Raw genomic sequence first — 26779 nt, 5'->3', positions numbered from 1 at the left:
TTATGAATGGCTGCTTATGTCTATTATGTTCTAAATCAGAATTCTTTGTTTTTTGTCATAGTTGTCAGTTAGTTCAGGTTATGAACAAAATTGTTTAACGACCAGATTATAAGGTAAGGCTGGTCTTCTTGGCTTGGAGACAAATATAAGTTTTGAGTTCTGTTTGGCCCTTTGTCTTTTTTCTGCGATCTTCTTGATTTTTTTTTTTTAAGTGGCCCCCTCTACACATGCAGGTAAAGCCACCCCTGAATGCAATGCATGATCCACACAATCATACCTCCTGCCATGTCACACGTGCCTGACAGGAGGCATGAGTGTGGGATTGCACGTTAAATCTAATCTTGCATTATTGCCAGTATAGGGAGAGCCCAATCCCTGGATTCCCTCTGCAATGGCAAGAAGCAGGCACATGTAGCTAGGACGCAGAGTCCTGCAGCTGACGGGCTCAGAGTCTGGACTTCACATGAGGCACAGCTGGGACCAAGAGCTTCATGTGAGCCCAATGGTTTCACGCACCCCTGAGCTTTGGGGATCACAGTATCCCTGTCAGCTGACATGCCTGTGATTGGGAGCCCTGTCAGTTGACAGGGCTCCCAGCTGTAGGAGAGACCCTGCTATACCTGCAAATTAAAGCTCAATGGCAACCAGCTATAAAGTTAATACATGTTTTCAAGGTCTAACTTTATAGTTGGTTGGAGCTTTTCATCATGTGATAGCTACTTTGCACATGTAGCTGGTCTCCAGGTAACTGTGCAATTAACCAGTTACTTACATAGTACCTGTAATGTGTAGAGGTGGCCTAAGCGCTAATATTTGGCTTCTTTTTGACTCATTATGCCTAAGGGTAAACTGCTGCTACAAAACAGCCCATTTCTTTTCTAGTTGGTCATTCAGAAGACCCTTGCTATTAGAATCAGACTACTTTTGTTTGAATAAAAGAAGTATTACTTTCCAGAAACTTTATGACTTTGACTTGGGCTCTCGTATTGAAAGGCTTGGTGATGTATTTAACGTTTAGCTTGCATTGTCCTGTTGAGTACAAGTAAGTAATCAACAATAGTTATATAAATTGTTTTCATAGGATCAGGGCCTGAGAACCTTTTTGACCTTACTTTATAGCAGTAATTTCTGGAATGGGCACTTAAATCTTTGTTCTGTCATCCCGTTGATGTCAACAATTTTTAATTCTTCAGATGTGTGTGGAGCCTTAAGACGGACCAGCAACCATATCACGACAGTTCGAACCATGTTGTGGCAGTTTGGCATCCCAAACTTAGAAGTGTTCCCCATTGCACTGGAGCCATGTTTTTGTCTGAGTGTCTAAGCTTTCCATAGGGCCTTCAGAATGTAATCCCTGCCAGTGGAAAAGCCTCAAGAGAAGTCAAAATATCTCCACATCTGGAGCTTTCTGTAATAATCAATTAACTTAAAGTATGGTGCAGGTATTAAACCTTAAGAAACATCAAAACTAAAAAGGTGGTAGACAAAGCAATGTTTTTGTAAGAACTCAATTTAATTAAAATATTTTCATTACCTGTAGGTGCGTCTACATGAGACACTTACTAGACTGCACATGAGGCACAGCTGGGAGGTGCCTAATTTGCTCCCCAGTAAAACGTCAGCATCTACATGTGTGGTGCTATTAAGATGGAGTAAACTAATTAACTCCACCATAAGAGTACTGCCAGGTGCAAGTACTATCCTACAGCAGAGATGTTTACTTTGCTGCAGTGCACATGTAGATGCTGAATGGGGCTAGCTGGGTCACGAGAGTGTTTCAGTGCAGGGGTTGCCTGCAGGCTAGCCCTGTACTAAAGCTTTCTTGTGCCCCAGTCAGCCCCTCTGCAGCATTTTGAACCAGGCCGGAGCTTCCCTGGACTGGCAGGCTGACTCCCAGGGTCTCTTGCCAACTGGGGCTTCACCCTGGCTCAAAGTGCTGTGGTGCTGGGCGCATTTGCAAACGGCATGACTGGGAGCAATAAACTTGTCAGAATCTAATATAATAAAAGCCTCTGTGTCTGTCTGTTTGTCTGTAATGCAACTGTACATGTTTTGCTGACTGGTTGCGAATGCCCAGAGCATTATGGACAGAGGGAGTGAGGGAGCTGCTGTGCCACTTTCCTCCCCGCCCCCCAACTACCTGGCAGGGAGGGGGAGGCAGCAGGGAAGAGGGGAGGAAGGGGGGCAGGGGGTGGTTTTCAGTGGCAGCGTTCCCTCTGCCACTACAGTGCCCTAGCCCTGACAACAGCCAGCAGAGGTGGGGGGAATGTTGCCTGCTGCCAGGTGTCAGTGGCTGCTGCTGTGTGCAAACTTCCCCCGTTCCTGAGAGATGGTGGCAACACAGGGTGGAGGGGCGCACAGGGCCACACCAGGAGTGGCAGGGCTAGGGGTGGCCCATGGGGCCAGACGCGGGGGGGGGCATGGGGCTGGAGGTAGAGTGGCGGCACTGCAGGGCTCTGTGTGGTGGCGCTCTGTCCCTACTTGCCCCCGTCATTCATGATGGGAGGTTTGCTAGTGACTAAATACAATGCATCAGGCAATGTATTATTCTTGTTATTTTGTTGTATTTTTTCCACATACTAATCTACAAACTTCAGTAATTGCCATTGGATTTTTTAGGGCTGTTGGTTGTAGCTGTGTTGGTCTAGATTCATAGATTGCGAGGCTGGAAGGGACCTCAGAAAATCATTTGGTCCAGCCCCCTGTACCAGGCAGGAAAGACAACTGGGGTCAGGTGACCCCAGCAGGGTGACCATCCAGTCTCCTCTTGAAGATTTCCAGGGTAGGGAATTTTGTTTTGATCTTTTTTTGATATCACCAGGCTCTAAAAGCCATTTAAAGATAGTAAATGTACATCTCTGGGAGATGATGTACATTTAATAGTGTTAAAAACTATGGCATAGTAATGTCTATAGCAGCCTCCCCCTTTATAAAATATAATATATTGTGTGGGAGGGTGCTGTTTGATTGTATTTGCTTATCTGGTGCAAAGTTCTTATTTCCATCTTTTCCTCCAGTCTCACCTGCCACGACTTGTTATAAATATAAAAAAGGGGGATTGAATATTATACAGAGGATGGTAGAATACCTTCAATGCAGAGTAGTTGTTTTGCAGGGCTCTTCCTTCCCTATACCCTGTCCCTTTCCTCTCAAGGTGCCAATGGCAGATTCATAGATTCATAGATGTAGGGTCGGAAGGGACCTTGTAGATCTTCTAGTCCGACCCCCTATCCTGGGCAGGAGAGAACTGGGCTCAAATGACCTCAGCCAGGTAATGGCCAAGCCTCCTCTTAAAGACCTCCAGGGTAGGAGCCATCACCACTTCCCTTGGAAGTTGGTTCCAGATCCTAGCTGCCCTGACTGTGAAGTAGTGTCTTCTAATGTCCAGCCTGAACCTACTCTCTAGAAACTTATGGCCATTATTCCTTGTTACTCTTGGAGACACTCGGGGGGAACAAGGTCTCTCCCAAACCCCGCTGGTCCCCCCTAGTAAGTTTATAGATGGCCACCAGGTCCCCCCTCAGCCTTCTCTTGTGAAGGCTGAACAGGTTAAGGTCCTGTAGCCTCTCCTCAAGGGTCTACCCTGCTGTCCTCGGATCATGCGAGTGGCTCTTCTTTGGACCCTCTCAATGCTGTCCATATCCCTCCTGAAGTGCGGCGCCCAGAACTGGACACAGTATTCCAGCTGCGGCCTGACCAATGTTGCATAGAGGGGGAGGATAACCTCCTTGGCCCCGCTTGTGATGCGTCTGTGGATGCAGGACAAGGTACGGTTAGCCCTACTGACTGTGTTCTCGCATTGTCGACCCATGTTCATCTTGGAGTCAGTAATGACTCCAAGATCTCTTTCTGCCACTGTGCTTTTGAGAAGGGAGTTCCCCAACCTATAGGTATGCTGCTGGTTCCTACTGCCCAAGTGCAGCACCCTGCACTTGTCAGTATTGAATCCCATCCTATTTTTATTTGCCCACCCCTGTAACCTGTCCAGGTCCTGCTGTAATCTGTCTTTTCCTTCTAGCGTGCCCACCTCATCCCAAATCTTGGTGTTGCCTGCGAATTTAAACAGGCTGCTCTTCACCCCGTTGTCCAAGTCGCTAATAAAGAAATTGAACGGTGTGGGCCCAAGGACCGAGCCCTGGGGGACCCCACTGTCCACTTCCCTCCAGGTCGAAAATGACCCATCCACCACCACTCTCTGAGTGGTACGACCACTCAGCCAGTTTGCTATCCATCTGACTAGGTAGGCGTCAGTGCTACAGTCACCTAGCTTTTTAATGAGAATGGGGTGGGAGACAGTGTCTAAGGCCTTCCTGAAGTCTAGAAACACTACATCCACCACGACACCTGCGTTCACTGATTTTGTGACCTGATCGTAGAAAGCAATCAGGTTGGTCTGACAGGACCTGCCCCTAATGAAACCATGCTGGTTGCCCTTGAGCATCATCCCCACTGCTGGCCCATCACAGATGTGCTCCTTGATAATCTTCTCAAAGAGCTTCCCCAGGATTGAAGTAAGACTAATGGGCCTATAGTTGCCCGGGTCCTCCCTCTTCCCTTTTTTAAAGATGGGGACCACGTTGGCCCTCTTCCAGTCGTCTGGCACCTGGCCAGAGTATCACAAGAGCTTGTAAAGCCGTGCCAGGGGCCCCGCGATAACCCCTGCCAATTCCCTTAACACCCTGGGATGGAGAGCATCTGGACCTGCTGATTTGAACATGTTCAGCCCCTCCAGAAGTTCTCTAACCCGGTCCTCCCTGACCTAGGCTTGGTGGAGTTTCTCCCAAGTCGGTCCTGAATCTCAGTAGGGGAGTCCCGGTCCCTGCACAAGAAAATGGAGGCAAATAAATTGTTAAAGAGGTCTGCTTTCTCCCCTGGTGTGACCACCAGATTGCCAAGCATATCCTGCAGGGGCCCCACATTACCTGGGGCCTTCTTCGTTCTTCCTATGTATTTAAAAAAGGACTTCTTGTTATCCTTGATGCTAGCCCTAGCTCCGTATCTGCCTTAGCTTTCCTTTACAGACCCGAGTGGTGGAGGTATACTCCTCTTTGGTGATAGCCCCTCCCTTCACTGGGTGTACACCTCCTTTTTGGCAATCAGGCATTCACAAATGCCCTTGGTGAGCCAGGGGGGCTTTTGGGCACTCTTGCCCCGTTTGCTTCTTGTTGGGATTGTCACCCCTTGGGATCTGAGTATTGTCTCCTTAAGGAAGGAGATCTGATCTCCTGATTTTATTCGTCTCCTGATCTCATTATATAATCCACAGTTACCAATTTGTTTTCTTGTTTTAGATCTAGTCCAGTTTCTTACATTCCATCAATCCTTAATGAAATCAACTTAAATCAAAAAGGGCAAACAAATTCATTAATTAATTATCAGCATCTGTATCTTGTTGCCCATAGAGGTCCATAATTCACTTTTCCATCAGTTAAGTTTAGCTAAAGTGTCAGTCTACTTAGAACAGAGCATCCATTACCTCACACCACCACCTGAGAAATCAAGACAAGTCAGTAAGGTCCAGTAATCTTCTGCTAGGTATTGCCTCCCAAAGTAATTATACGGTCACTTAATACTCAAAGGTCCACAAATTAATGAATTCATAGAAATAAGCAACATGATCCAAAAGAAATCAGTTACTAATAACAATCTCTTAATTTATGAATACACAAAAAAACCAAAAACGGGATCTGGTATAAATCAAATAATCCCAAATTCATCATTTCATAAACTTCAACAGAGAGGCAACTGCTCAGCCACTAAGATCTACCCTCCGCTCTGGGTTTGGAAGTAGTCAATCCTGGCCACACTTACACAGGCAGACAAGGTTCTTTGGGTAAGTGTGATGTCTTTTATTAGACCAGCTAAATAGTTGGAAAACTTGTTCTTTGCAAGCTTTCAGGCACAAACACCCTTCTTCATACTCTCCATATGTCTCAAGAAGAGTGTTTATGCCCAAAAGCTTGCAAAGAACAATTTTTCCAGCTATTTAGTTGGTCTAATAAAAGATATCCCACAAAGAAAAAAATGAGGTAAATCATTGGTCTTTGAGCAGAGATATGCATTATTTTTATACAATGCTGTACCCATCATAACCTGTCCCTGGGGAGTAGGCTAACAGCACCAGAACACAGAAAAGTGTTAAGCAGTGGTATATTAAGTCAGTAAGTTGCTACTTCTGTTTTTAGTATCAGAACTACAATCAAAATCTAAAATTTGTATTCTTCAAGCAGAATGATGGAGAATAATATTTTGTTTTATAATAATTTGTTTATATCAAGAAAACTTGATATTATTGCTTAAAATTGCACATTGGCTTTATTTAGGCTTTATTAGCATATATATTTTGAAACGGAAAATTTGTGCTGTAAAGTATATCACTGCAGAACTCTTATCTCATTCATATAGCTTCAAGAGTAGGTAATAGGTTATGACTCTTAAGTGAGAATTGTCTACATATCTTTTTTATTTCTTACTGAAGAGAGAGCAAGTGAGCTTTTCCAGAATGATGGATGGAGTGCAGTTAAGTAGCTCACAATACTGATCTTGGCATTTGCTTGCCTTCTATGTTAATTCCATGGCTGCTTTTTTAGCTAATTTAGTGGCTCCATAGTTGTTGTTTTTTTTGCTAGGAAATAATACTAAAATAATAAAAGTCTTAACTTGGATATCTAATATCAGCTTGGTAAAACTTTTGATAGAGATGGGAGTATTTCTTAGCATAAGGGTGTTTTGTCTTCATTTAATTCAGACTGTGATTAATTACAGTATAAATATTTATTAACAACACTTTAAATATTTTATCTATCTTAATATGTAAGATAATACAATAAGCAAGTCTTACCTGGGAAAATAGTTTTAAATCTGTTTTAAGTACAGTGGGAAAATAAAGTGAATTTAATCTTTGGAAAGAATTCGGATTTCAACAGCCCTAAAAATTTAGGTTCTCCAGATTCAGAATAGGGTATAGCAAAGTTAATGGTAATAAGCTTATCATACTGACCTTCAGCAGTGTACGTCAGCCAGGCTTAGAAGCACCATCTAGAATAGTGTTTGTGAACCTTTTTAAGAGTCATGGCACCTCTTGGGAAGTGCAGACTCCTAGCTTTTCCTGTGTTTTGGCTTTGGAAAAATAATAGAGCAATTTTCTGTTGCAGAGACCCTGGATCATAACCTGCCCTTGCAGTAGGGGGCACTGAGCCTCATCTCCAGAAGCCTCATCAATTTCTTGGCCTGTTGTCACAACATCCAGCCATTCTACCCCCTCAGCTTAGCTTAGTCTACCCGTCCACTTTGCCTCATGTCTCTTGGCTAAAGTGAAAGCTGCCTTCACTTAGGGTTGCCATCTCTTTAGGATTTTCCTGGAATCTCCAGGAATTAGAAATCTCTAGGAGACTACTGAGAGTCACCTGGGAGATAAATGATAGGGCACCCATTAAAATAAATATTAAATGTTGAATCTGATTTATATCGTTATCCTGTGAGTTTTTAAAATGTAATAGTAATGTGCATCTGCCTTCCTGACATAAAGTCATTAATGTCACTACATCATGTGATGAAACCTCATGGAATAGATTCAAACAGTTGGCAACCCTCACTGCAGATGCACTTGCTGTCCTGGAGGACCACTGCCACACTTGATGAGCCCTCCCTGATATCAGCTAGTTAGCTAGGAGAGGGCTAGATAGCTTGTGCCCTTCCTCTTCTGGCCCTGTTGCTCCCTATTTGTCCAGCCATGGGCAACAATGAGAGTGGCAGTCCAGGTACCCTGCTGTTTCTCCCCATGCCCAACAAGAACAGTGATGGGATCTGCTTTGATGGACTGTCAAAGTGTATTCTGCCCATGTCCTTGCTGGCTACCCTGATGCTTCCTGGAGGTGGCCCCTAGTGGCAGCAATACCAGAGCAAACCCACCCAGCTTAGTATACCTTGTATAAGTTGGCTATTGCCAAGAGAACTGGTGACTTCCAATGGGGACTGCTGCGGGGGGAACCCTTGTCCATGTGGACAAGTGGACCCAGTGGCTTAGACCCAGTGACATTAGCGGCCTGCCTTTTCTTGAAGGAGGACATCAAGGAAATTCTCTTCTGTACCTTCCTGGATTGCCCCCAGCGGTCTGCTCTTCTTACTATCCTCTTTGGTGTGCTGGACTTGGATTTCTGTCACGACTGTGTAAATTTTCTCTGTCCTGTATGAAGCAGCTAAAGGAACATAATCTGCCAGGCCAAGATAGAGACCCTGAAAAGCCGTAGAAACCAGTTCCAACCAACTCTCCTATTTCTTTGTCTGGGCACGTGTCACATTTGAGTTTGTACATTTCACCTTGCAAAAAAATGTGGACCAATGTGTACTGTGCTGGGCCATTGAGGTGGCGCTCTGAAAGGTGGAAGATGAATGTGTTACCCCATGAAGAACATTATGGGGACCAGGGATTCAGTCTGATGATACAGGTGTTTTGTTACTGATGTATGTTTTGTGTTTGGCCCCTTGGAGAGGGGGTACATATACTTTTGCACTTGCACCATTCTCTTATTAATGGTTTTTTTTTAAATAAAGGTTTAACAAGTCAAACAATCTCTCTCAAAGATGGACAACTGATCCTACATATGGAACCCCATGGGGGGCATGGGGAGAGGGTTTCAATCTCCAGTGTCATGGTGCATTTTCTTTTTTTGTTGCTAACGAGTGTTTCATGGTTGTCCCCTGGGCATGCCACATACCATTTGTGCTTTTGCCATTTGTTTTTAATATTTGTATAATAAATGTTTAAAAAGTGTCTGCCTATGAAAAGGACCTGTTTGATAGCTCTGTTCAGGCAACAGATCTCACTGTTTCTCTCTTGTACTACCAAAAAAAGACATGGATAGTTACAGTGAACTTCAAGCTGAGTACATGTCAACAGTATGCTGCTACTGAGTGAGGAGTGTGCGGGGGGGAGAGGACTGGTTAAGGTAGGGAAATGAAAATGTACAGAAGGTGCTTCAAGGGTGTACTTGGTAGTTGTGTTGGTCTGAGACAAAAAGACAGAAGATGCTTAACACTTTTGTGCCGCTGATCAATCTTTAGAAAAAACAGACCACTTACTATTGGTCACTGGGGACAGCAACCACTCTTTATCTTCAACCAAATACTTCCTTCCTAGTAATACTAAGCACCAGTATCCACAGTGGCCAGAAGAGGCTCCTAAAAACCTGGTTGAGATGGTTTTGGCTTTGTAGAACTCCATGAGACCTTTGCTACTTTGGAGAATAGTTAGGAGTAGCCTTCAAAGGCGTGAAGTACTGCCAAAGACTGATCTGGTAAATCGAAAGAGCATTACTTTTAAAAAAAAATGTTTCCACTGATTATAACTATAGAATTAAGGCACAAAAAGAGAAGAGGTCTCGCAAGTGGACAGGTCCCAAGCCAGTTTCTATGAGCTTTACAGATAAGAACCAACATCCTGAAAAGCAGTTGCTTAGTTGGTCTGAATCATGGATGGCAGATGTCACATGCTCAGAATGAGAAACACTTATAACTAAAATTGCTCTCGTCTTTTAGAACCTGTTTCCAGTTAAACATCAAATACTATTCAGAGTATATTGCATTACTTACCAAGTTGTGCAGTAACAAATTTATCAAGCTTGTATTGTGAACAAAAGCCGTTACAATCTTGTAGCCAGAGACATATAGTAAAAGTGCTGGACAGCACTGAAGTTTTGAGTTTTAATAGAAGTACAAATTCCAACAATTCCCCCTGGTTGTACATGCAAGTAGCAAAAAACGGAAGAGTTAACACTCCATATCTTCTGGTTGCAACCCCCCAGGCTAACGGTATCATTTCAGTTTTTAGTCGGATTGAGTTTTAGCTGGCCATCTCATTAATATCTTGGTGTCCCTTAAATACTGAGCTAGGTATTCAACAGCACTGGGAATGAGGTAGAGAGCTTGAGTGTGCCAAGCTGAACTTAGTTTCTTATTGTCCAAATGCTTCCATCTACATGCTGAACAGGAGCTGGTGATGGATAATCCACAAGATTCCACTTAACAGCACTCTTAGTGACAATTGCCCCACAGCACCCCCTGGGAGTTCAACAAGAAAAGAATGACATTATCCAAAAGCAGCCTTTTTTTTTTTTTACACCTGCTGAAGTCCTCATTAAGTAAAAAAAAAAAAAAAAAAATTTTCCCTCAATTGTAGTGAAAACAGCTAAAAATAGAAGTATGGAAACCTCATTTTCAAGCATCATTGCAGGAGAGGGAGGCAAGTCATATATTTTGGTTGAGTGAGTCAAGAAAAAGAAATGTGTGTGTCTGGACAGAACCAGAATTTAGATAATTTTCTTCTGATATGTATAATCTATCAAAGTAGCTTGAGCCTAAACCAGTGCTTCTCAGTTTTTTTTAACCTCATATCGTCCCTCCAAGTTTTTGGAATTTTGGGCCACCCAATGGAGATGCACTGAGCTACAGTTTAGCTAGTCCCATGTAAGGATAGCAGAAACATGACATTATCCCACTGTGGCCTGCTTTTTCTATAGCGTACCCCCTCACCAGCCCTGGAAGGTACTTGAAGGGGAAGCTGATCACGGAGCATGGGAGTAGCAGGGGGATGAGCTGGGCTAAAAAGTACAACCCTGCATCTATTTCTCCATGCATGCAAAGGTGTGGCTGGGGTGGGGAGCAGCTGTGGATAATACTTGTCCATAATATGCTGGGGCATCTGTGGCCATGCAAGATAAAAAGCAGTCGCTTTCCTATTAGAACAGTCTGGGTGGTACATCACCCTTGGAAGGCTGTCATGGCACCCTGGTTGAGATTTTGCCATTCTAGAAAAATGTTCAATAAAGCATTAACCTTTTTTTTTTTTTTTTTTAAGGCAACATCATGAAAAATGGTAATGGTGCAAACCATCTCCTTTTTTTAATAAAAGTATCTCCTAGATGGGGAGAAAAAAGGAGCATTGGAAACTAAGTATGTGGTTTCTGAACTTGACAAAATTCAGAAACTGCATACTTAGTTTTAGATTTAAAATTCTGAGGAACATATGTTCTTTACTAGAATCTTGTATTATAGATTATAAGTATTTACATACTCTGTTAAGGTCTCCTAATACATTGGTTGGAGTTGCATGAATTATACTATGGTTAATATTAAAATATAGAATATCACCAAAAAGCCACACTTAATTTCATCAGTTGGCTGACTTGATTTAAAAAAATAAATACCCCTTCTCCCCCCAGTATTATTTCCTAAGGATGTAGTAGATATAGAGAGAATTCTGATTCTTTTTACAACAAAAGAAATTGTTACCATCTCCATCAAAATCTTTTAGTAAACTTCTTAGCAATCCCTTGTCTCAAAAATATACATAATTTACTCCCACTAGTAGTAAGTATAAAGATGTGAACAAGGCACTGAGAATGTGTGACCTCTTATTTCTTTTTCTTTAAAATGCATAGAATTGTAAATAAAGTGAGTGGTGGTAATTGGTTCCTGGGCATGTTAATCTACAAGATTCAAACTGTCTGGTATGGCAAAAATTGGATACTTAAAGCCTTGATATTTCATGCTTACAGAAGCAGTTTGTATGTATCAAGTCATCCCCATCCCTAAAAAGCATAGAAGAAATCCTTATATAAAAGGCATAGAATAATTTTTTATAGTAAAACTAGTATTCTGCTGGTGGAGCAGGAAGGGTAATATTTGGGAAGTATGTTCAGGGGTATATGTATTCTTACTGTAGTAAACCCACCCATGAATACCTCTGCATTAGGAATTTTGAATTGAGGTTAACAGATCTATAGCTACATGATTTCATTAGCCAGTAATGCAAAGACATGTCTGGCAATAGAGGCCATTAAGAATTTTCTCTTCTATGGACTGTGGAGGGGGGATTTATTCCTATCTCAAACCCAAGCAAGCTTTCCATTTCAGGCAGTGTACTTGGGCCTATGTTTGGGATTTGGGCAGGTTTTTTTGCATTTGGTTGGTTGGTTTCCTGAATGCCTTCAGATTCCTTGAACTCATCTATTTAAAGTTAAGTGTATATAAGATTATGAACTTAATTTGAACCTTAACCTTAGTACCGCCTTCAAAATTAGATGATGCCAAGCTTGCTACTACATTTTTCTTGCATGGTAATAGATCTTCCTAGCTGCCATGGGAGCACAGCTGTTTTTTAAAGTAAGTTGTGGTATTCAAGGAAAAATGTTGTTAACATGGATTTTAGTTTAGCTAATGGCCCTAACAGTCCATTCAGACAGGATTGATTCCTTGTGGTAAGAAAGTGGTGGCATATAGACTTGGTCACAAAGCTTGTTAAGGAAGGTCTTCATTTACCAAACACTTAAGCTTGGGACAGAAATTACACAAACTGGTATAAGTGATCAGAAACCAGTTCAAATCTGTAACTGCATGCACTCCTGGGGGAGCCATGGGGGACATGTGCCCCCGGATCTGTGTGGGGTGAGTGTGGGCTGCCGCTGCAGACTGGGGTTGGGGGCTGTGCTGGTTTCTTCCTGGCATGGGGGGTTTCGGTCAGGGCTGTGCTTGAGCCATTGGCAGCAGTGCTTGGAGGGTTGGATGCAGTGAATTTTGGCGCGACTCTAGTGTAGTCTCCTTCTTCCCCCACCTCCCCAGAGCCACATCCCCCAGTGCTGCCACTGCCTCCCCTGTGCTGCCCTGCTTGGCTTGAGTGCCCCAGCCCAGCCCCCTCACTGGGAAGAGGCTGGCGCAACCTTTGCCCCGCACACAGATCCAGGGGGCATATGCCCCCCATGGCTTTCCCAGGGGTGTGCACAGCTGCAGGATCCACCCCCTGCAATCCCCAGATGAGCCACTCGTGGCTCTGTCCCAATGCCCTGTCATGGCTGTGCAGTGCCTACCCCTGTCCCAGCCCCACTCCCTTCCTCACCATAGGGGCCTTGATCGGCACCCCACACTCCCCTTCCCTCCTCCTTCCCTTCCCTAAACAGACTTACCAGCCGGACACTGCTCTCCAAGCTGCCAGGCTGTATACTGGCAATCGGATCAGTATTGACTGATATGGCTCGTTAATAATTTGGCCATCAGTATTGGCCCAAAAAATCTTTATTGGTGCACCCCCAACATAAACTGCTTTCAAAATGGCTGAAACTGGTTTAAGTTGAACCTGGATGGATCTTTCTCTCTCAGCGTCACAAATCCCCTTCCCCCCTCCCCACACTCCCAGACTTAGTTGGCTACCGTTGTATCTCCTGTAACCTAGTTGCGTTCCCTTCATCACCCCCATCTCTCTAATGTTAGTCCCTCGCTCAGGCGATATGTATTTCCCTACCGGCTTTGTCATCTTTTTTGGATTCACAATCCTAAACATCTAATAAAAATCAAACTTAACTGATTTAGGTTAAATTGGTCTATTGAACCCTTGTCCCAGATATTCTCCAGATTCGAGTTAACTCAGTCCACCAGCTTCCCAGGATGCTTTGCACCTCCCTTGCAACCCCACCCCTCCCCTGCAAGGGTATGTGTGCTAGCCTTGGCCCAAGCTATCTGCTCCAGCCAAGCAGGGAAGGTGTGCTCTAGTGCCTCTCCCCAGCTTCTGGCCTGGGCCACTGCAACATGTGGCTGCATTTCCTGAATCAAAGGTGAATGTTTGTTCACTTGCTTATGAATCAATCTATGCAGCTTAGACTAACCTGTGAAGATTAAATTGATTCAGCCTTGGGCTTTTTGACTGTCTGCTTAGCCTTAGTGCTAACAAGGGCTAGAAGCCCAATCAGCAAAATGGCCACAGGTGCTGGGAAGGAGGAAAATGTTATGGTTTCTATTGAAATTTTATCTGTGGCCCCTGCTTGGGGGTTTGGTTGCTCTTGTATTAGTTTCACTAATACAGATATGATCTATAGTTACTAGAAGGACAGAATGCCAGAGTCTCCTGGCTGCTGCTATGGGCTGGATGTCCCCTATATCATCCCCTTGCCTGTTGTGAGGCAGGGCATATTTAAGGAAGTCTCCACTGCTGTTTTCTGACATTCACTCTTTTTTGTGGTTCTCCCCTGTGATTAGTTATACTGGCTGTACCTGCTGCTGCTAATGGCTTTCCCAAGCAGCAACAGCAGCAGCATGAAATTGACATGATTCTTGACAATTTCATTGCTGCCCACAGGATTTTGAATAGCAGCAGGGGAACTGACTGGAGTCTTGTTAATTTCACTCTTCTGCTGCTTGGCAAAGCTGTTAGCAGCAGCAGATACCCTGGAGCTGTCTTTTTGCAGACTCAAGATGACAACACTGCATTGGGTTATATTCAGTTAAATTTGGAAGATTATCTTTGCAACCATGAATGCTAGAAACATATTTTTCAAATAAAATCTTAAATTCTAAATCCACAAATAGCTTAAGGGTTCCTCTTCCACCTTTCTCTCACATTTACTAGAAAACGTTTTCTTGCTTACCACTGATGCGGGAGAGTAGCTTTGTAAGACATGGGCAAAAAGATATTCCCATACTGAATTCTTGATGCTCATCATCAGCCAGGGGGAGGGGGGGAATATATTTTTGGCTTGCCAGTTGGCTTAATCTTTGGGAGTTCTGGGTGCTCAGTAGTTTGTTTTTTTTTAATCCTGCATGATTGGTTCAATAGACTGAACTAAATTTATTTTAAAAGCTACAGTATTGAAATTACAGAATAATAATAAGGTACAATAACTTGCTGGGGTGGGGGGGGCGGAGAATCATAATCTGGTTGCAAAGGCCATGTAAATTTCTGTAGTGGATGTGGAGAGTAGGGATGTGCCTGGACCATCCCCTGCAATTTTACTCCTAAGAACGTAATTCATTGTTCACCTGTTTTAACATTAGTGTCCATCACAGCAATGACTTTCCTGGTGCAGTTTTATGTTTTGTATTGTTATCTGAAGAGAAGTGACTGGTCCCACCATTTCTTCTTCTGAAGGCCCTTTTCAGGTTGTTTGAAGATGTTACCAAGGAACAATAAAATGTACCCTCTGCTTGCTAGTGAAATAAGATCATTTTTGTGGAGTGCGCTTTACAAGCTTGAGGTGCAGAAAAAATGCTTAGAACTAGAGTGGATAGAATAAAACAACAAGCAGTGTGCCAAAACATGCAAAAGTCCAGACCAGCATTTATGAGCAACTCTGAAGTAAGATATAATATGCAGGTCATTGATAGAATACTAGATAGGCATATTAGTGGCTTTTATTTTTGAGCTTTAAAAAGGTACAAAGAGTGGGAATTCTTAGTTTTAAAGTAACAAATGTTTTGAGAATCTCCTTAAATAGGTTGTTTGTAAAAGTACAGGTTGACTACTTGAACACTTCTCAGTTTGTTGGCATAGGGAGATTTTTTTGCCTTTTGATCTAGGACAGGACTGCTCAAGCCCTGGCTCACAGGCCAAATTTGGCCTACATCACCATGAAGTGTGGCCCATGGGGTTCCACATGGGTCTGGAAATTTGGCTCCGGAAGGCAGTGGCAGTTTCCCTGCTGTCAAATTTCTAGGAGTCCAGGGCCCTGCATGCTGGATTAGGTACCCAATCCCAGTGCATAGGGTCAGGTGGAGGCAGCCCTACGGCCTAATCCTGGTACATGGGGCCAGTATCAAGCCCCTGGAGCCCAATTACAGCACACCAGGGATGGGAGGGGGGCAGATTCGAGCTGAGCCCCCTGGGCTCAATCCTAGCACAGGGGTGGGAAGGGGCAGTACTGAGCTTCTGAGGCTCAATCTTGCCATATGGGGCAAGGAGGGGGAGATGCTGGGTGCCAGGGCCTGATCATGGAGGACAGGGCTCATTCTAGCCTGTGGACCAGCCCAGCCCAGCACCACTCATCTGGCCTGAAGGGCCAAAAATTTGAACACCACTGATTTTTAGGATATTTGTGTATATTCTTGGGGGCCTTGGTTCTTGGTTTAATTTTATTTTAAAAAATCATCCATTCCTATGAAGATCGATACTGACTTAAAAGGGTACCTGATCAGGTCTTAATTTCAGTAGCTTCCAGAGTAGACCCTAAACTTGTAGTGAGAATCCAGTGGCAAGAATTTTGTTCATAGAGAACTGGAAAACATGAGAGGTTGGTTGTTTTCACTGACTTGTAAAATAACAACTTAACAATAAATACTTTATATTTGGTATTACTATAAATATTATAACAATGATGCATCAATATTTTGGGGGGGGGCTTTTGATTAAAAAAAACAAAGTAGACTTGCAATTATGACTCCAGGGAAATTGCTAGATTTAAAATACCTGCATCCAGAATTATTTTTAATTTGAAAATACCAACTTATTTTTACTCAATGCCTCTGTTATTTAGAACAGAAAACTTAGTCCTGAAGTAGAAACACTTTAATTCATTCTTCTTATTATTTAGTATAAATGAAATCCTGAACAATGTAAAGGCTATTTTAAAGGATATTTTAAAATCTTAATATCATTGTAATATTTCACTAAATGGAGAGAACACATTAAACATTTTGTCCTGTTTGTTTTTGTTTTAAACAGTGTTCAGAAAAAATGACTTTTTTCCCCCCAGATTTTTTTTGAAGGGAGGGGAAGTGATAAGAAGAAAATGACTAATATAGTCAGGAAATAATTAGAATTCTCTTGTGGTTTTTTTGTTTTGTTTTTAAGTCTTTAAAAAAATAAAACTAAAATGCATCTGCTGGCCTGATTTGCCTAAATAGTCATATTAAGGAGATGCAGCATGTCATCATATAGTATTTTAATTTTAAATGCTAAAATTTTAAATACTCTATCACTATTTTTAAAAACAGTGATAATGTACAGGAGTATATTAGAATTGAGGAGATTCTTCCACAAAGCATCCTGTATTTCTTTGTTGGGGGAGAAGCAAGGATAAGAAAATGAGAGCTAGAAAAAAAAATCTCTTGTTGTGTGGATTAATGAAAGAAATCTGTACAAATTATTCATTCTGAAAGAAGACATTGCACAGTCACTCCTACTCCCCTACCTTTTTATCCTCTGTGCTAAATATGTTAGCGTAGCGTGTTTAGCTGTTATGACTGTAGATTCAATCTCCAGAGTTGTTTAGGATTTTGGCTGTTTAGGTACAGATGATAAATGTAAAACTGCAGCAGAATCTAATACATGGAAGTGATAGTTTCTGAGACTGTTGCTGCTTAAATAAAATTCTTACTATTACTGCAGGAGGTGGAAAAGTAAGAGTTAACCGCTGTACTACATGTAGGGAAGAACAGTCCATTGGGGGTTAAATTGCAGAGTCTAATGGAATAATAACTGGTAGCACCATCTGCTGGCCTACTTCCGCAGAAGGAGTCAGTATTTTTAACGACATCTCTAATATTCATGCTGATGCATTTTGATGCTTTGTGCATTCATTTCTTTCTGTGCTTTGTTGGAATCTGGCTATCTGCTTACAGCTATTGTTGAAATTCTGCTCTTTAGGAGAGGTTGACAGTCTTTGTCATACCTGAGTTGGAGGAACCGTGGATGTGTACTTGTCAGGGAAGAAATATGTTGATAAATCACAATGTGTATTTGTGGAGGGTTGTGCATATCTTGGCTGCAGCTTGCTAAATAGGCCATTTAGCAATCTTCTTTCAATGCTTTTCTCTTGAGCACTGCCTGGGGTGGTGAAAAAGCAGAGGGCAAGCCTTTGTCTGACGCCAAAAATGTCTTCAGTGAAGAGGCCAAGAGGAAGGGTAAGTGAAAGCCTGAATGAGTGGGAGGAGGAGGGGTTCTTTGGGCTAAAAGGCTAATGGGATTGAATAACCTTCCTTATTACTGGCTGCTGCTGCGGGAGTCGTGCTGCATCGCCATCTTGAGCTTGTTGCTGTTTTCTCGAGTCTTGGTTATTTGTTATAGCCTGTAGGCCTTAAGGTGGCATTTTAGTGAGTGATCCTAAACTCTGCCTCCTTCCCAGTGCTGCAGCACTGCTATTAAGCATTTGATGAGGCACGTATAGAAAATGTATCCAGTGAAGCGCACTGGATTTGGCCTGAAAATGTGTTTGGAAATTCCTGGTGGCTTTTCTCCGTGCTGTAGTCAGAGGCACATTTACGGGTGAGAACATAACAGAATTGTTATCTGCTGGTTTTTTTGTCTGTTTGAATAGGAAATTCTTTCCATTCCTTAAGGGTAAAAAAGAAAAACAATGACATGTCTTCTAGTCTATTTCAGAGAGATTGCTGATTTGAATTTAGAATTTCTCTCTAGCATAAACAAGTCTGTCTAGATATAAGTGACAGTAAAAGCGCACAAATTAACTCTTTCAAGTATTGACTTGAACTTCATCTAATTTTAAATAAAATAAATACTTTTTCCAAGCACATTACCATTGTAAAAACTCGCTTTGTACATGATCTCTATTTGTTGTTTGTTTTGTTACTTTCTTTATTTTGTAAATCTTAGTTATGTTCAAATATCAGTTTTGTGTAGCAGTACATTTAATACCATTTCTCTTATCTAACTGTAAGATGTATCCTGTTTTTATCGTACTTTCAGATGATGTACCCTTTACTGATTCTCTCTACTCTTTCAAATTGTCTGAGATGATAAATAATTAGTGGAAATACAGTCCAAATGTTCAGAAATATTTAAAAGGTTAAGAGCTGGTGCATCCAATTACAGAGGTGGCTAAGAATGCTATGAAAACATTGGGAAAATCTTTCTTATTGGTTTTCTGTTCATGGAACCATTTTAAAAGCAGCAATTGGTGTGTGTGTATATATACTGAAACCTATCCCTTTGTCTTTTGAAACGGTATTTTTTGTCCTTGTTTGTTGCACTTGCATTGGTCTACGTTTTGCTAACTTTTTTGTGCAATTCCAAATGAAAAAGATTGGCAAATGATTTTAGGAACATTATACATTTAATGTTTTTATTCTTACAGCCTCCTTCCTCGAAGAAGACAGATGGTTCGGGAGCTTATACTAAATTGCAGAATACCCAGGTGAGGGCAATGTCTGAAAAGAAACAGAAGAAAAAAGTGGAGTCTGAAAGTAAGCAAGAGAAGGCTAATCGCATAATATCAGAGGCAATTGCAAAAGCAAAAGAGAGAGGGGAGAGAAATATTCCACGAGTAATGAGTCCTGAGAATTTCCCCAGTGTTTCAGCTGAAGGAAAAGAGGAAAAGAAAGGTAGAAAAATTAAATCTAAACCAAAGGACAAGGAGAGCAAAAAACCTAGAACTGGCTCCTCATCCAAAATTAAAGAGAAAACAAAAATAGGGTAAGTGAGTTATTTATTTATTTCTAATTCTGTTCAAATTTGATTTGATTTCTGTTCAACATTTGATTGAAGTAGAAAGTGTTTATTAATAGTGGAGTGGATATTTGCCTTCTTAGGGCTTGCCTGTACATAGAGTTGTTCTGGATTAACTGCATGTATTAACACACTTACTTTGGAACAGGAGTGCCCTGTTCCTGTTAACTTAACCCATTTCCAAAGTGGGTTAAGCTAAACAGGAACAAGTCACTTTGTTCCAGAGTAAGTGTCCATACATGGAGTTACTCAGGAACGGGTTGAATTTTATTAGTAGGTGTTTAGGATTGTGAATCCAAAAAAATGACAAAGCCAGTAGGGAAATACAAATCACCCGAGCGAGGGACTAACATTAGAGGGATGGGGGTGAGGAGGGGAACGTGACTAGGTTACAGAAGATACAATGTTAGCCAACTAAGCCCAGGGGGTAGGGGAAGGGGAGGGAGGGGGTTCGCGACAGAGAGAGAGAGAGAGAGAAGATAGATGCACACAAACCCATACAATGGTCCGCAATGGTGGAGGAAGTAAGTCGAAGAAAGTGTGTCAGTCCATATAGAGTCTCATTGCAGGGGTCCTCTTCAGGTGGAGCGGGGTCGTTTGTTCCTGAAGAATCCTCTTGAAGTGAAGTCCATCTGGTGCAGAGGAGGGCTCAGGTGGTCCCCTCTGTGGACCACCTGAACTTGATCTGAGCCTTCATGCTGTATGTCAGTCTATTAACTTTCAAGTATATACAAGCCCTAAAAGTCTTAAACCCATTTCTTTTTTATTTGTCATGTCTTTTTAATTTGAGGGGTTTTGTTAAATTTATACTATGTTCTAATTCTGTTTTTATATCAATGCCTGTTTGATGTGGATCTGTGATCACATTTAAGAAAAACCTGGAAGTCTAATGAACACTAGGAAATTAATTGTATAGAAGTATTTGAGGAAACTTTGGTATTGGCAAGATAGTGAGACCGCTTGCAGTCAAGTTATATTTTAAATTTACTATGTATTCTGCAGCCATAAGTTTGCTGTGTCACTTGATAAAATTTGGCAAAATTAGTGGGGGCGAGGTGGGTTGGTACTTTGAGGAATGTCCAAAGGATGTTTAAGATGCCTTGGAAAGTGTTGCTAGAAATTCTGTAGGTGGCATTCCTCCCTGTAATTTTGGCCTGGTCCAGTAACAGAAGGGGCAATATATAAATCTGGAGATATTAAGCTTTCAAATAAAATAGAAGGCTTGGATGTTTTTAATATTTTCACTTTGCGTTTCTTCTCAAAAAATAGTAACACTAACTCTGGTGCCTTTTTATTCATGTGTTTAATTTGGTATCAAGTACAGAAGAAGGGCAGATATAAAAATGCCCTTTTAGATTATCAAGGCCATCCCTCTACAAGTGTAGTATTGCTTCTTATTGTACATATTTTAGAATTTTGTGCAGTCTTGTGTATTAAATGTTCCAAATACTGAAAAAGAAATTGCTTCTAAGCTAGGCACCTGCTCCCAGAATGATGGATGTCATTCATGAAACTCTGCTGATCTACACACTACATGTTCCTGGTCTTAATTTAGTTCCTTTAATCCTTTCTTATTGTTTGGCATATCACACTGATTTGCTGATCACCATTAGATCTCTAGTCTCTTATTTTTGTTGAGTTTCAGATTTCTCCCATATGCTTATTAGCTGTATTTTGTATCTTCTTTATGTTGTATTATCTCACAGGTATCCTAAGAGAAACATATTCCGTTGTGCATTACCCTTATTTCTAATCTCTGTGGAAACTTTTGCATTTATTTTTGTTTCTGCCATTAACAACTTGTTTCAGTTTAAAATTATCTGTGAATATCATTTAATATGCAGTCTTCTGCCCATTCCAGATCATTAAGACTGTACCTAAAGTCTCTGTAATATGCCTCATAAGGCTTCTTTCTTTATTAATGTGAAAATCTGTTTAAGTAGATAAAAATGTTCCTACTTTTGTTTATAATTATACAGTCACTTTTCTGTCCACATGGTGCTATTCCTGTCCATATCCATTTGGATTAATTTTCAAGTAAGATTTCTTGAGGTGGTGTCAAATAAGATATTAAAATCTAAACAGATGAATGTTCAAAATACATTTTTCATCAGGTTGTTTTGGGCCTCATCTAAATTTATTAAAGTCATTAAAACTGGAATATTTCTACTCCTTCTTCAGTGAGTTTTGGTTTGGATCCTTTAAAGAATGGAAGTGGGGGGAGAGGGAAACAGATTTTTCTGCCTGGGCTTTGATTCATTTCCTGCCAGTTTCATTATTTTATAGAGGTAGTTATAAGTGGTATCTGTTAAACAATATCTGTTGCAATGTTCTCGAGAGATGGCTGAATTTCTGGTGTATGAAGTATTCACTGTCTGTAGTCTGCTAGTAAAGCACTTTTCTTTTGGATAATGAAGGAAATTATAAAAAATAAAGCTGTTCTCTGAAGCAGGATAGATATATGGCTAAAAGTAAAAAGGCGAAATATTCAGAATTGAACTGAAATTATATCAGTAATTCTTATTGTTCTTAAATATATATTATACAATACTTACAGATTTTTATTTTGAATGCTTCGTATTTTGAAATGCTGAATATGTAAATCACCACAGTTATGAATTAATTGTTCTGTATGAATTCCATTTGTGTGGGGTTTTTTGATGCTGATCAGAGAAATAAAAATACTCTTACTTAACTATGTAAGAGTCAAAAAATGAATATTTCAAATGGTTACATTATTTAAACAAACACAAAACTTTTTATCAGAAAGTTATGCCTTCTGCTTATGCAGGAGAGCTCCCAAGCTAACCTGGTCTGTCAGTCAATTGTCAGCAAAACAGATAAAGGGATCCCATATTTATGGCTTAATAATTTTCCATATGTTGCAAAAACCAACAGGTCCACCTAACTTTTAAATTATTAAATTAGATGAGTTGTCTTGAGGGAGACTGTTTACATGTTTAATGTGTAGTATGTGATTGTTTGTAAGATTAGGAGCATAAATAATTTGTTTTTTAACTGTAATTTTATTCAGAAATCATTTTAAACATTTTTGCTGAAGGCATGCATAAAAACACACTCTAAGTAGGAAACCAAGGCTACAGTGAAAACTTTTGCAAACTTAACTATAGTGATTGCTGCTGTACCTAGTTTACATGATTATGCATACATTTTATATTGCATAAATTTGCCAAAATAAGTGATCTTTGGGTGCCCAAAATGAGACAGTTTACAGAAGCTAAAGTGTACAGATATGATAACTTTTCTAACAGTCCAACCATTTAAAATATCTGAAGCTTGGCACCTGAATTAACTAATCATTTTGAAATATCTTCATGTAGGGTGAGCTGGTTCTGACTGCAATATTTAGTTTGCTTAGCTCATTCCATTACGTAAAGTAAAATCTTGTTTTTCAATAGGGTTTTGATATTTGGCATAGTAACAGGTTATAAAAGTGCCTCTGTCTCATGAAATTTCATGCAGCTTTTGCTGAAATTATAAACTGTTAAAATTACCATTTCCTTTTTCTCAGTTTTCTCTTAGGAAAATTTGGCAGCATTCCTGAATAACTCAATGCATAAATTCTAACAGCAGAAATTGCCACAGCAGAAGCCCACCTAGGGACACCTGGAAGATGTTGGAGAAGCTGTAGCAAAATGGTTAATACACAGGAAAGAGAATTGCCATCAGGCTGCCCTGCCCTGCATCTGGCACTTGGCTTCAGTGACCCATGCCCAGTCAGCACATACTATGTGGGGCAAGAATTCCCACCTTAAGTAGGAAAGAAGCCTGTTCAGGTTCTCCCAGGATAGTAATCTTCCAAACCATTTGGCAGGTCCCACCCAGCCTCAATACATGGGTCCCAATTGGCTCCTCTGTGATAATAATTCTGTCCTGCCACGAGCTGATACCCCTTGGTACAAATGGTGGCTGTTATGGTTTAGTGACTAAATTCTGCTGATAGTCAGACTAAGGACCTGTTAGAATTGCACATTGTAGAATGTGTCTAATATGTGAAGTCCTGACAGACCTATATGGTAATAGTGGAAGTACTTCCACTCTCATGGCAAAAATCATATTTAACATGGAATTAAAATATTTTTTTTTTAAAATAAAGATTTGTTAAGGGGCTAAAAGGGCAGTTTTAAATACAGTTTAAAATGGAAGTAATTAAATTTGGTTTTGAATATAAAGCCTCATGTTAATGTTAATGTCTATTATTTCTAATTTTATTTTAATGTTAAAAAAAAAATCCTGGAATTAGTACACGTTTACTGGAAAAGTTTACTTGGGGAACATAGGGACAGTTGAGGTTCAGGAGAGTTAATAAATCTTCTGCATTTTACAAATAAAATAAATGCATACTTCTTTAAAGCAAACTGAAATCCATAGGTCTTACTATATATAAGATTTCCAGAGTGTAATTGTGCTCTCTTCAATTTTTGTACAGTCCTAAACATGTTGGTATTATTTAAAAATATATAGAAAGGTTGGGATATTCAAAGCGGCTGAGGAGAATTAGGTAAAGGTCCAAATGGACATCTAAGTCTCTTAATGCCCTTTGAAAATTCCAGCTCAATAATCTTGCTATTAAACTTAAATGGACTAGTTATGACAGTAAATACTGTGCTTGACTAATACATTTGAAGGACTGCAGGTATTGTATGGAAGAAGATAATTAAAATACAGTGAACATTTATGGCTTTATCCTGGGAATAAATATATTTTTGCATGCCTCATGCCCCAGAATATAATGCACGCCTTGTATTTGAAAGGCAGAAAGAAGAAGAAAAATATTTCCTTGTAATGAGTAAGAGTAGCAGTAGCTAAGAAGTTGAGTCTGATAACCTTTCTGCTCCCTGTAGATCTTTGTAGCATTTACTTTTGGTTTCACCCATAAACAACAAAACCTGCCCATACCATATTTTCTTGAATATAATATGCACTCCAATTTCCAGCAGCTGGGTTTTGGAGAAAAGGGGGTGCGTTGTGTGAGAAAATATGGTATTTTTAGTTGTAGATATTTAAAATTGGAAGAGTAAATGGACATTAAATTTCTGTTGTTGCAGTTTTCGGCTTTTTTTGAGAAACTTTAGGAGACAAAAAAAATGTGTTTCCGTTTAACATTAGCCCCCTTTCTTCCTCCTTAAATTCAAGCTAACTAAATACAATGAGGAAATTAAGAGACAAAAATAAATCATCTCTCCATGTGAAAATTACATTTCCATAATTCTGTGGTGCACTGGAGAATACTTTATAAACAACTTTTTTTAAAATGACTGATGACACAGAAATATTGGTAAAGCTAACAGCAGTGCCTGGAATGTAATGAGGCAAATACATTTTAAGAAGTTGTTCAGAATGTTTATGCTTACCATTTATATATTTTCGTTTTATTTGAAAGCAAAATCCTTCCTGGTATGATTTGATGCAGCTCTTTTTTTTGTTTGTTTCTAAATTATTTCTATATCAGATATGTTCCATTTACAAGAAGGAAAGCTTTTTTTCAATTATTATCAGTAGATGTGCAAATTCATTCTGGGATCTGAGTGATCTGGGATCAAACTGGGGACACTTCTCCTCAGGCAGAATTGCTGGTGAAAGGTTTTATGAGCTGAATTGTGCCCTCAGTGAGACTTATGCAATGTCATGATGGTTAATAGGTTTGTCCAAGTGTAACTGATTGGAATTCAGTAAATGACTTTGCACAAAGGAAATGAGCTACAGGTTACACTTTCACTGCCAGCTGTGCTCCCTTACCAAGGCTAACAGGAATAAAAAACAGCCTTGATTTATTTTTGTCACTTTTTCACAGAATAACAAAATTTAGATTTTCACTTTGGGTTACTATAGAGTTAAAAGGCATGGCAGATTTGTACATTATAGAGTTAACAGGGTAGAACTGGAAATGATTCTGGTCATTTAGAGTATCCAAAGGTGTTGTCCTAGAACCCTCCTCTTTCTTCCCCACCTGTACTGGCAGCAAAAACATTCTGTCCAAAATAATTAAAATTTGTGTTTTATCTAGATAACAGAATGATTTGCTGGGAGTCATTTTGTGAATTCTGAGAATGATCTAAGTGATTTTTTTTTCAGTGCTTCATAAGTGATTATGGAACCTATTTTAATTCATTAGTAATGCATTGGAATGGATATGTTCCTGTATAATCTCACAACTGCAAAGACATTTTCTTATTCTAGATTTTTGACCGGGTATTTCAGAGGATTGAATTTGATTCCCCTTTGGTTTTGCTTAACGCTTCTATCTACTTCCTTGACTAATTAAAAGAATAATTCCAAAACTAACACACACATTTTTTCCAGAATTAGTATTTTAAATAATTTTTTATAGTAAACACGAGATTTCTCATAGGAGTTATGGGCTCTAAAAGTTTTCTATTAAAAATAACTCAACACTTGATTCTCAGTTACAGGTTACCAACTTGAACAAAGTTAGTACCTGAATAAAATGTGAATCTAATGACAAGCAGTCACTCAACACTGATGCTGTGGTGATATAAGGGATTTTCATTAAAATCCCCAAGAGATTTTAAGATTTCCTGCATCAAAAAATAGTTACATTTACAGAGTTCAGATTCAGTATGGTAACACTTTTTTGATGTAATTCAATTGTCTGTATGCAATGCCCGTGTCAAAAAATGAGATCACAGTTAATCATTATCTCTCCTGGATGCTGACCTTTCATTTTTATAATTATGGTTACTCAGTTATGTCACTTCAGTGGTGTTTTCCCTCCACTAGTTTCTCAAGCCAAAGGCAGTGGGAGGAGGAAGAGACCATACTTTTTTCTCTTGTTTTAAATGCAAAATGTTAGACTTCCAAGGAAGTCCAAAAATGGTCTTTAGTCTGAACAATGTATGAACTGAAAGATGTGGATGCAAAAGACTATCTAGGTACATATAGAAAACGACTAATTCTATATCTCCATTTTTCTGTGGCTGTTGTATTAACTTACGTATTAGTCCAATAACCAAAAAAAATTTTTTTTAATAGATGTCTTGACTGGTACTCATTTTTAAATAGTATTTTAAAAACTTGGAAATTTCAGTACTTAACCATAAACTCATTAACAACAGTAATACTCTATTTTTTTTTCCAAATCCAAGATGAGATCTGCCCCACACCCCCATCACTTCCCCCTAAATAACATGGGGTGGGGGGTGGACCTTGTCGTAGATCAGAGTTAGGCAATTATTTCGGGTGGAGGGCCACTTATCCAGCTTTGGCAAGCTGTGGAGGGCTGCATGGGTAGCCTTGCCCCTTGACAGATGCCTCGCTCCCTGGGCACCATCTTGGGACCAATGTCCCAGGGCCAGCACTGGTGGGGCCCAGAGCAGGGCGCCGGCTGGCAGGGACCTGTGGAGCCAGGTTGGGCTGCACCAGCAGGGAGAGTGGGGAGCTGGCCTGGTTCCATAGAGCCCTTGCCAGCTGGGACCCTGTACTCCTGCTGCCCTGCTCTGAGCCCTGCTGGCACTAGCCCTGGGACACTGGTGTGGGCCCTATGCTTCCGCACTCGCTCACTCCCAGTGCTCT

At 40.5% G+C, this 26779-nt stretch overlaps 1 protein-coding gene across 10 annotated transcripts in view; it reads left to right on the top strand.

The window, feature by feature from the left end:
- CHD9 (chromodomain helicase DNA binding protein 9) overlaps positions 1-26779 on the top strand; it is a 216340-nt gene that overhangs the window by 62618 nt on the left and 126943 nt on the right. For 7 of the 10 annotated variants that reach the window (XM_014603352.2, XM_014603349.2, XM_019497467.2 and 4 more), the window contains exon 5: positions 18855-19192. In XM_014603352.2, coding sequence (XP_014458838.1) covers positions 18855-19192 — 338 coding nt within the window. Of the gene's footprint in view, positions 1-17309; positions 17665-17787; positions 18026-18854; positions 19193-26779 lie in introns of those variants that run through there. The other 3 variants (XM_059713795.1, XM_014603354.3, XM_019497468.2) reach the window with 2 other exon arrangements.

This window comes from Alligator mississippiensis, chromosome 10, assembly GCF_030867095.1.
Source record: "Alligator mississippiensis isolate rAllMis1 chromosome 10, rAllMis1, whole genome shotgun sequence".
NCBI classification, from domain to species: domain Eukaryota; kingdom Metazoa; phylum Chordata; order Crocodylia; family Alligatoridae; genus Alligator; species Alligator mississippiensis.
This window is presented reverse-complemented; position numbering and strand designations above follow the sequence as displayed.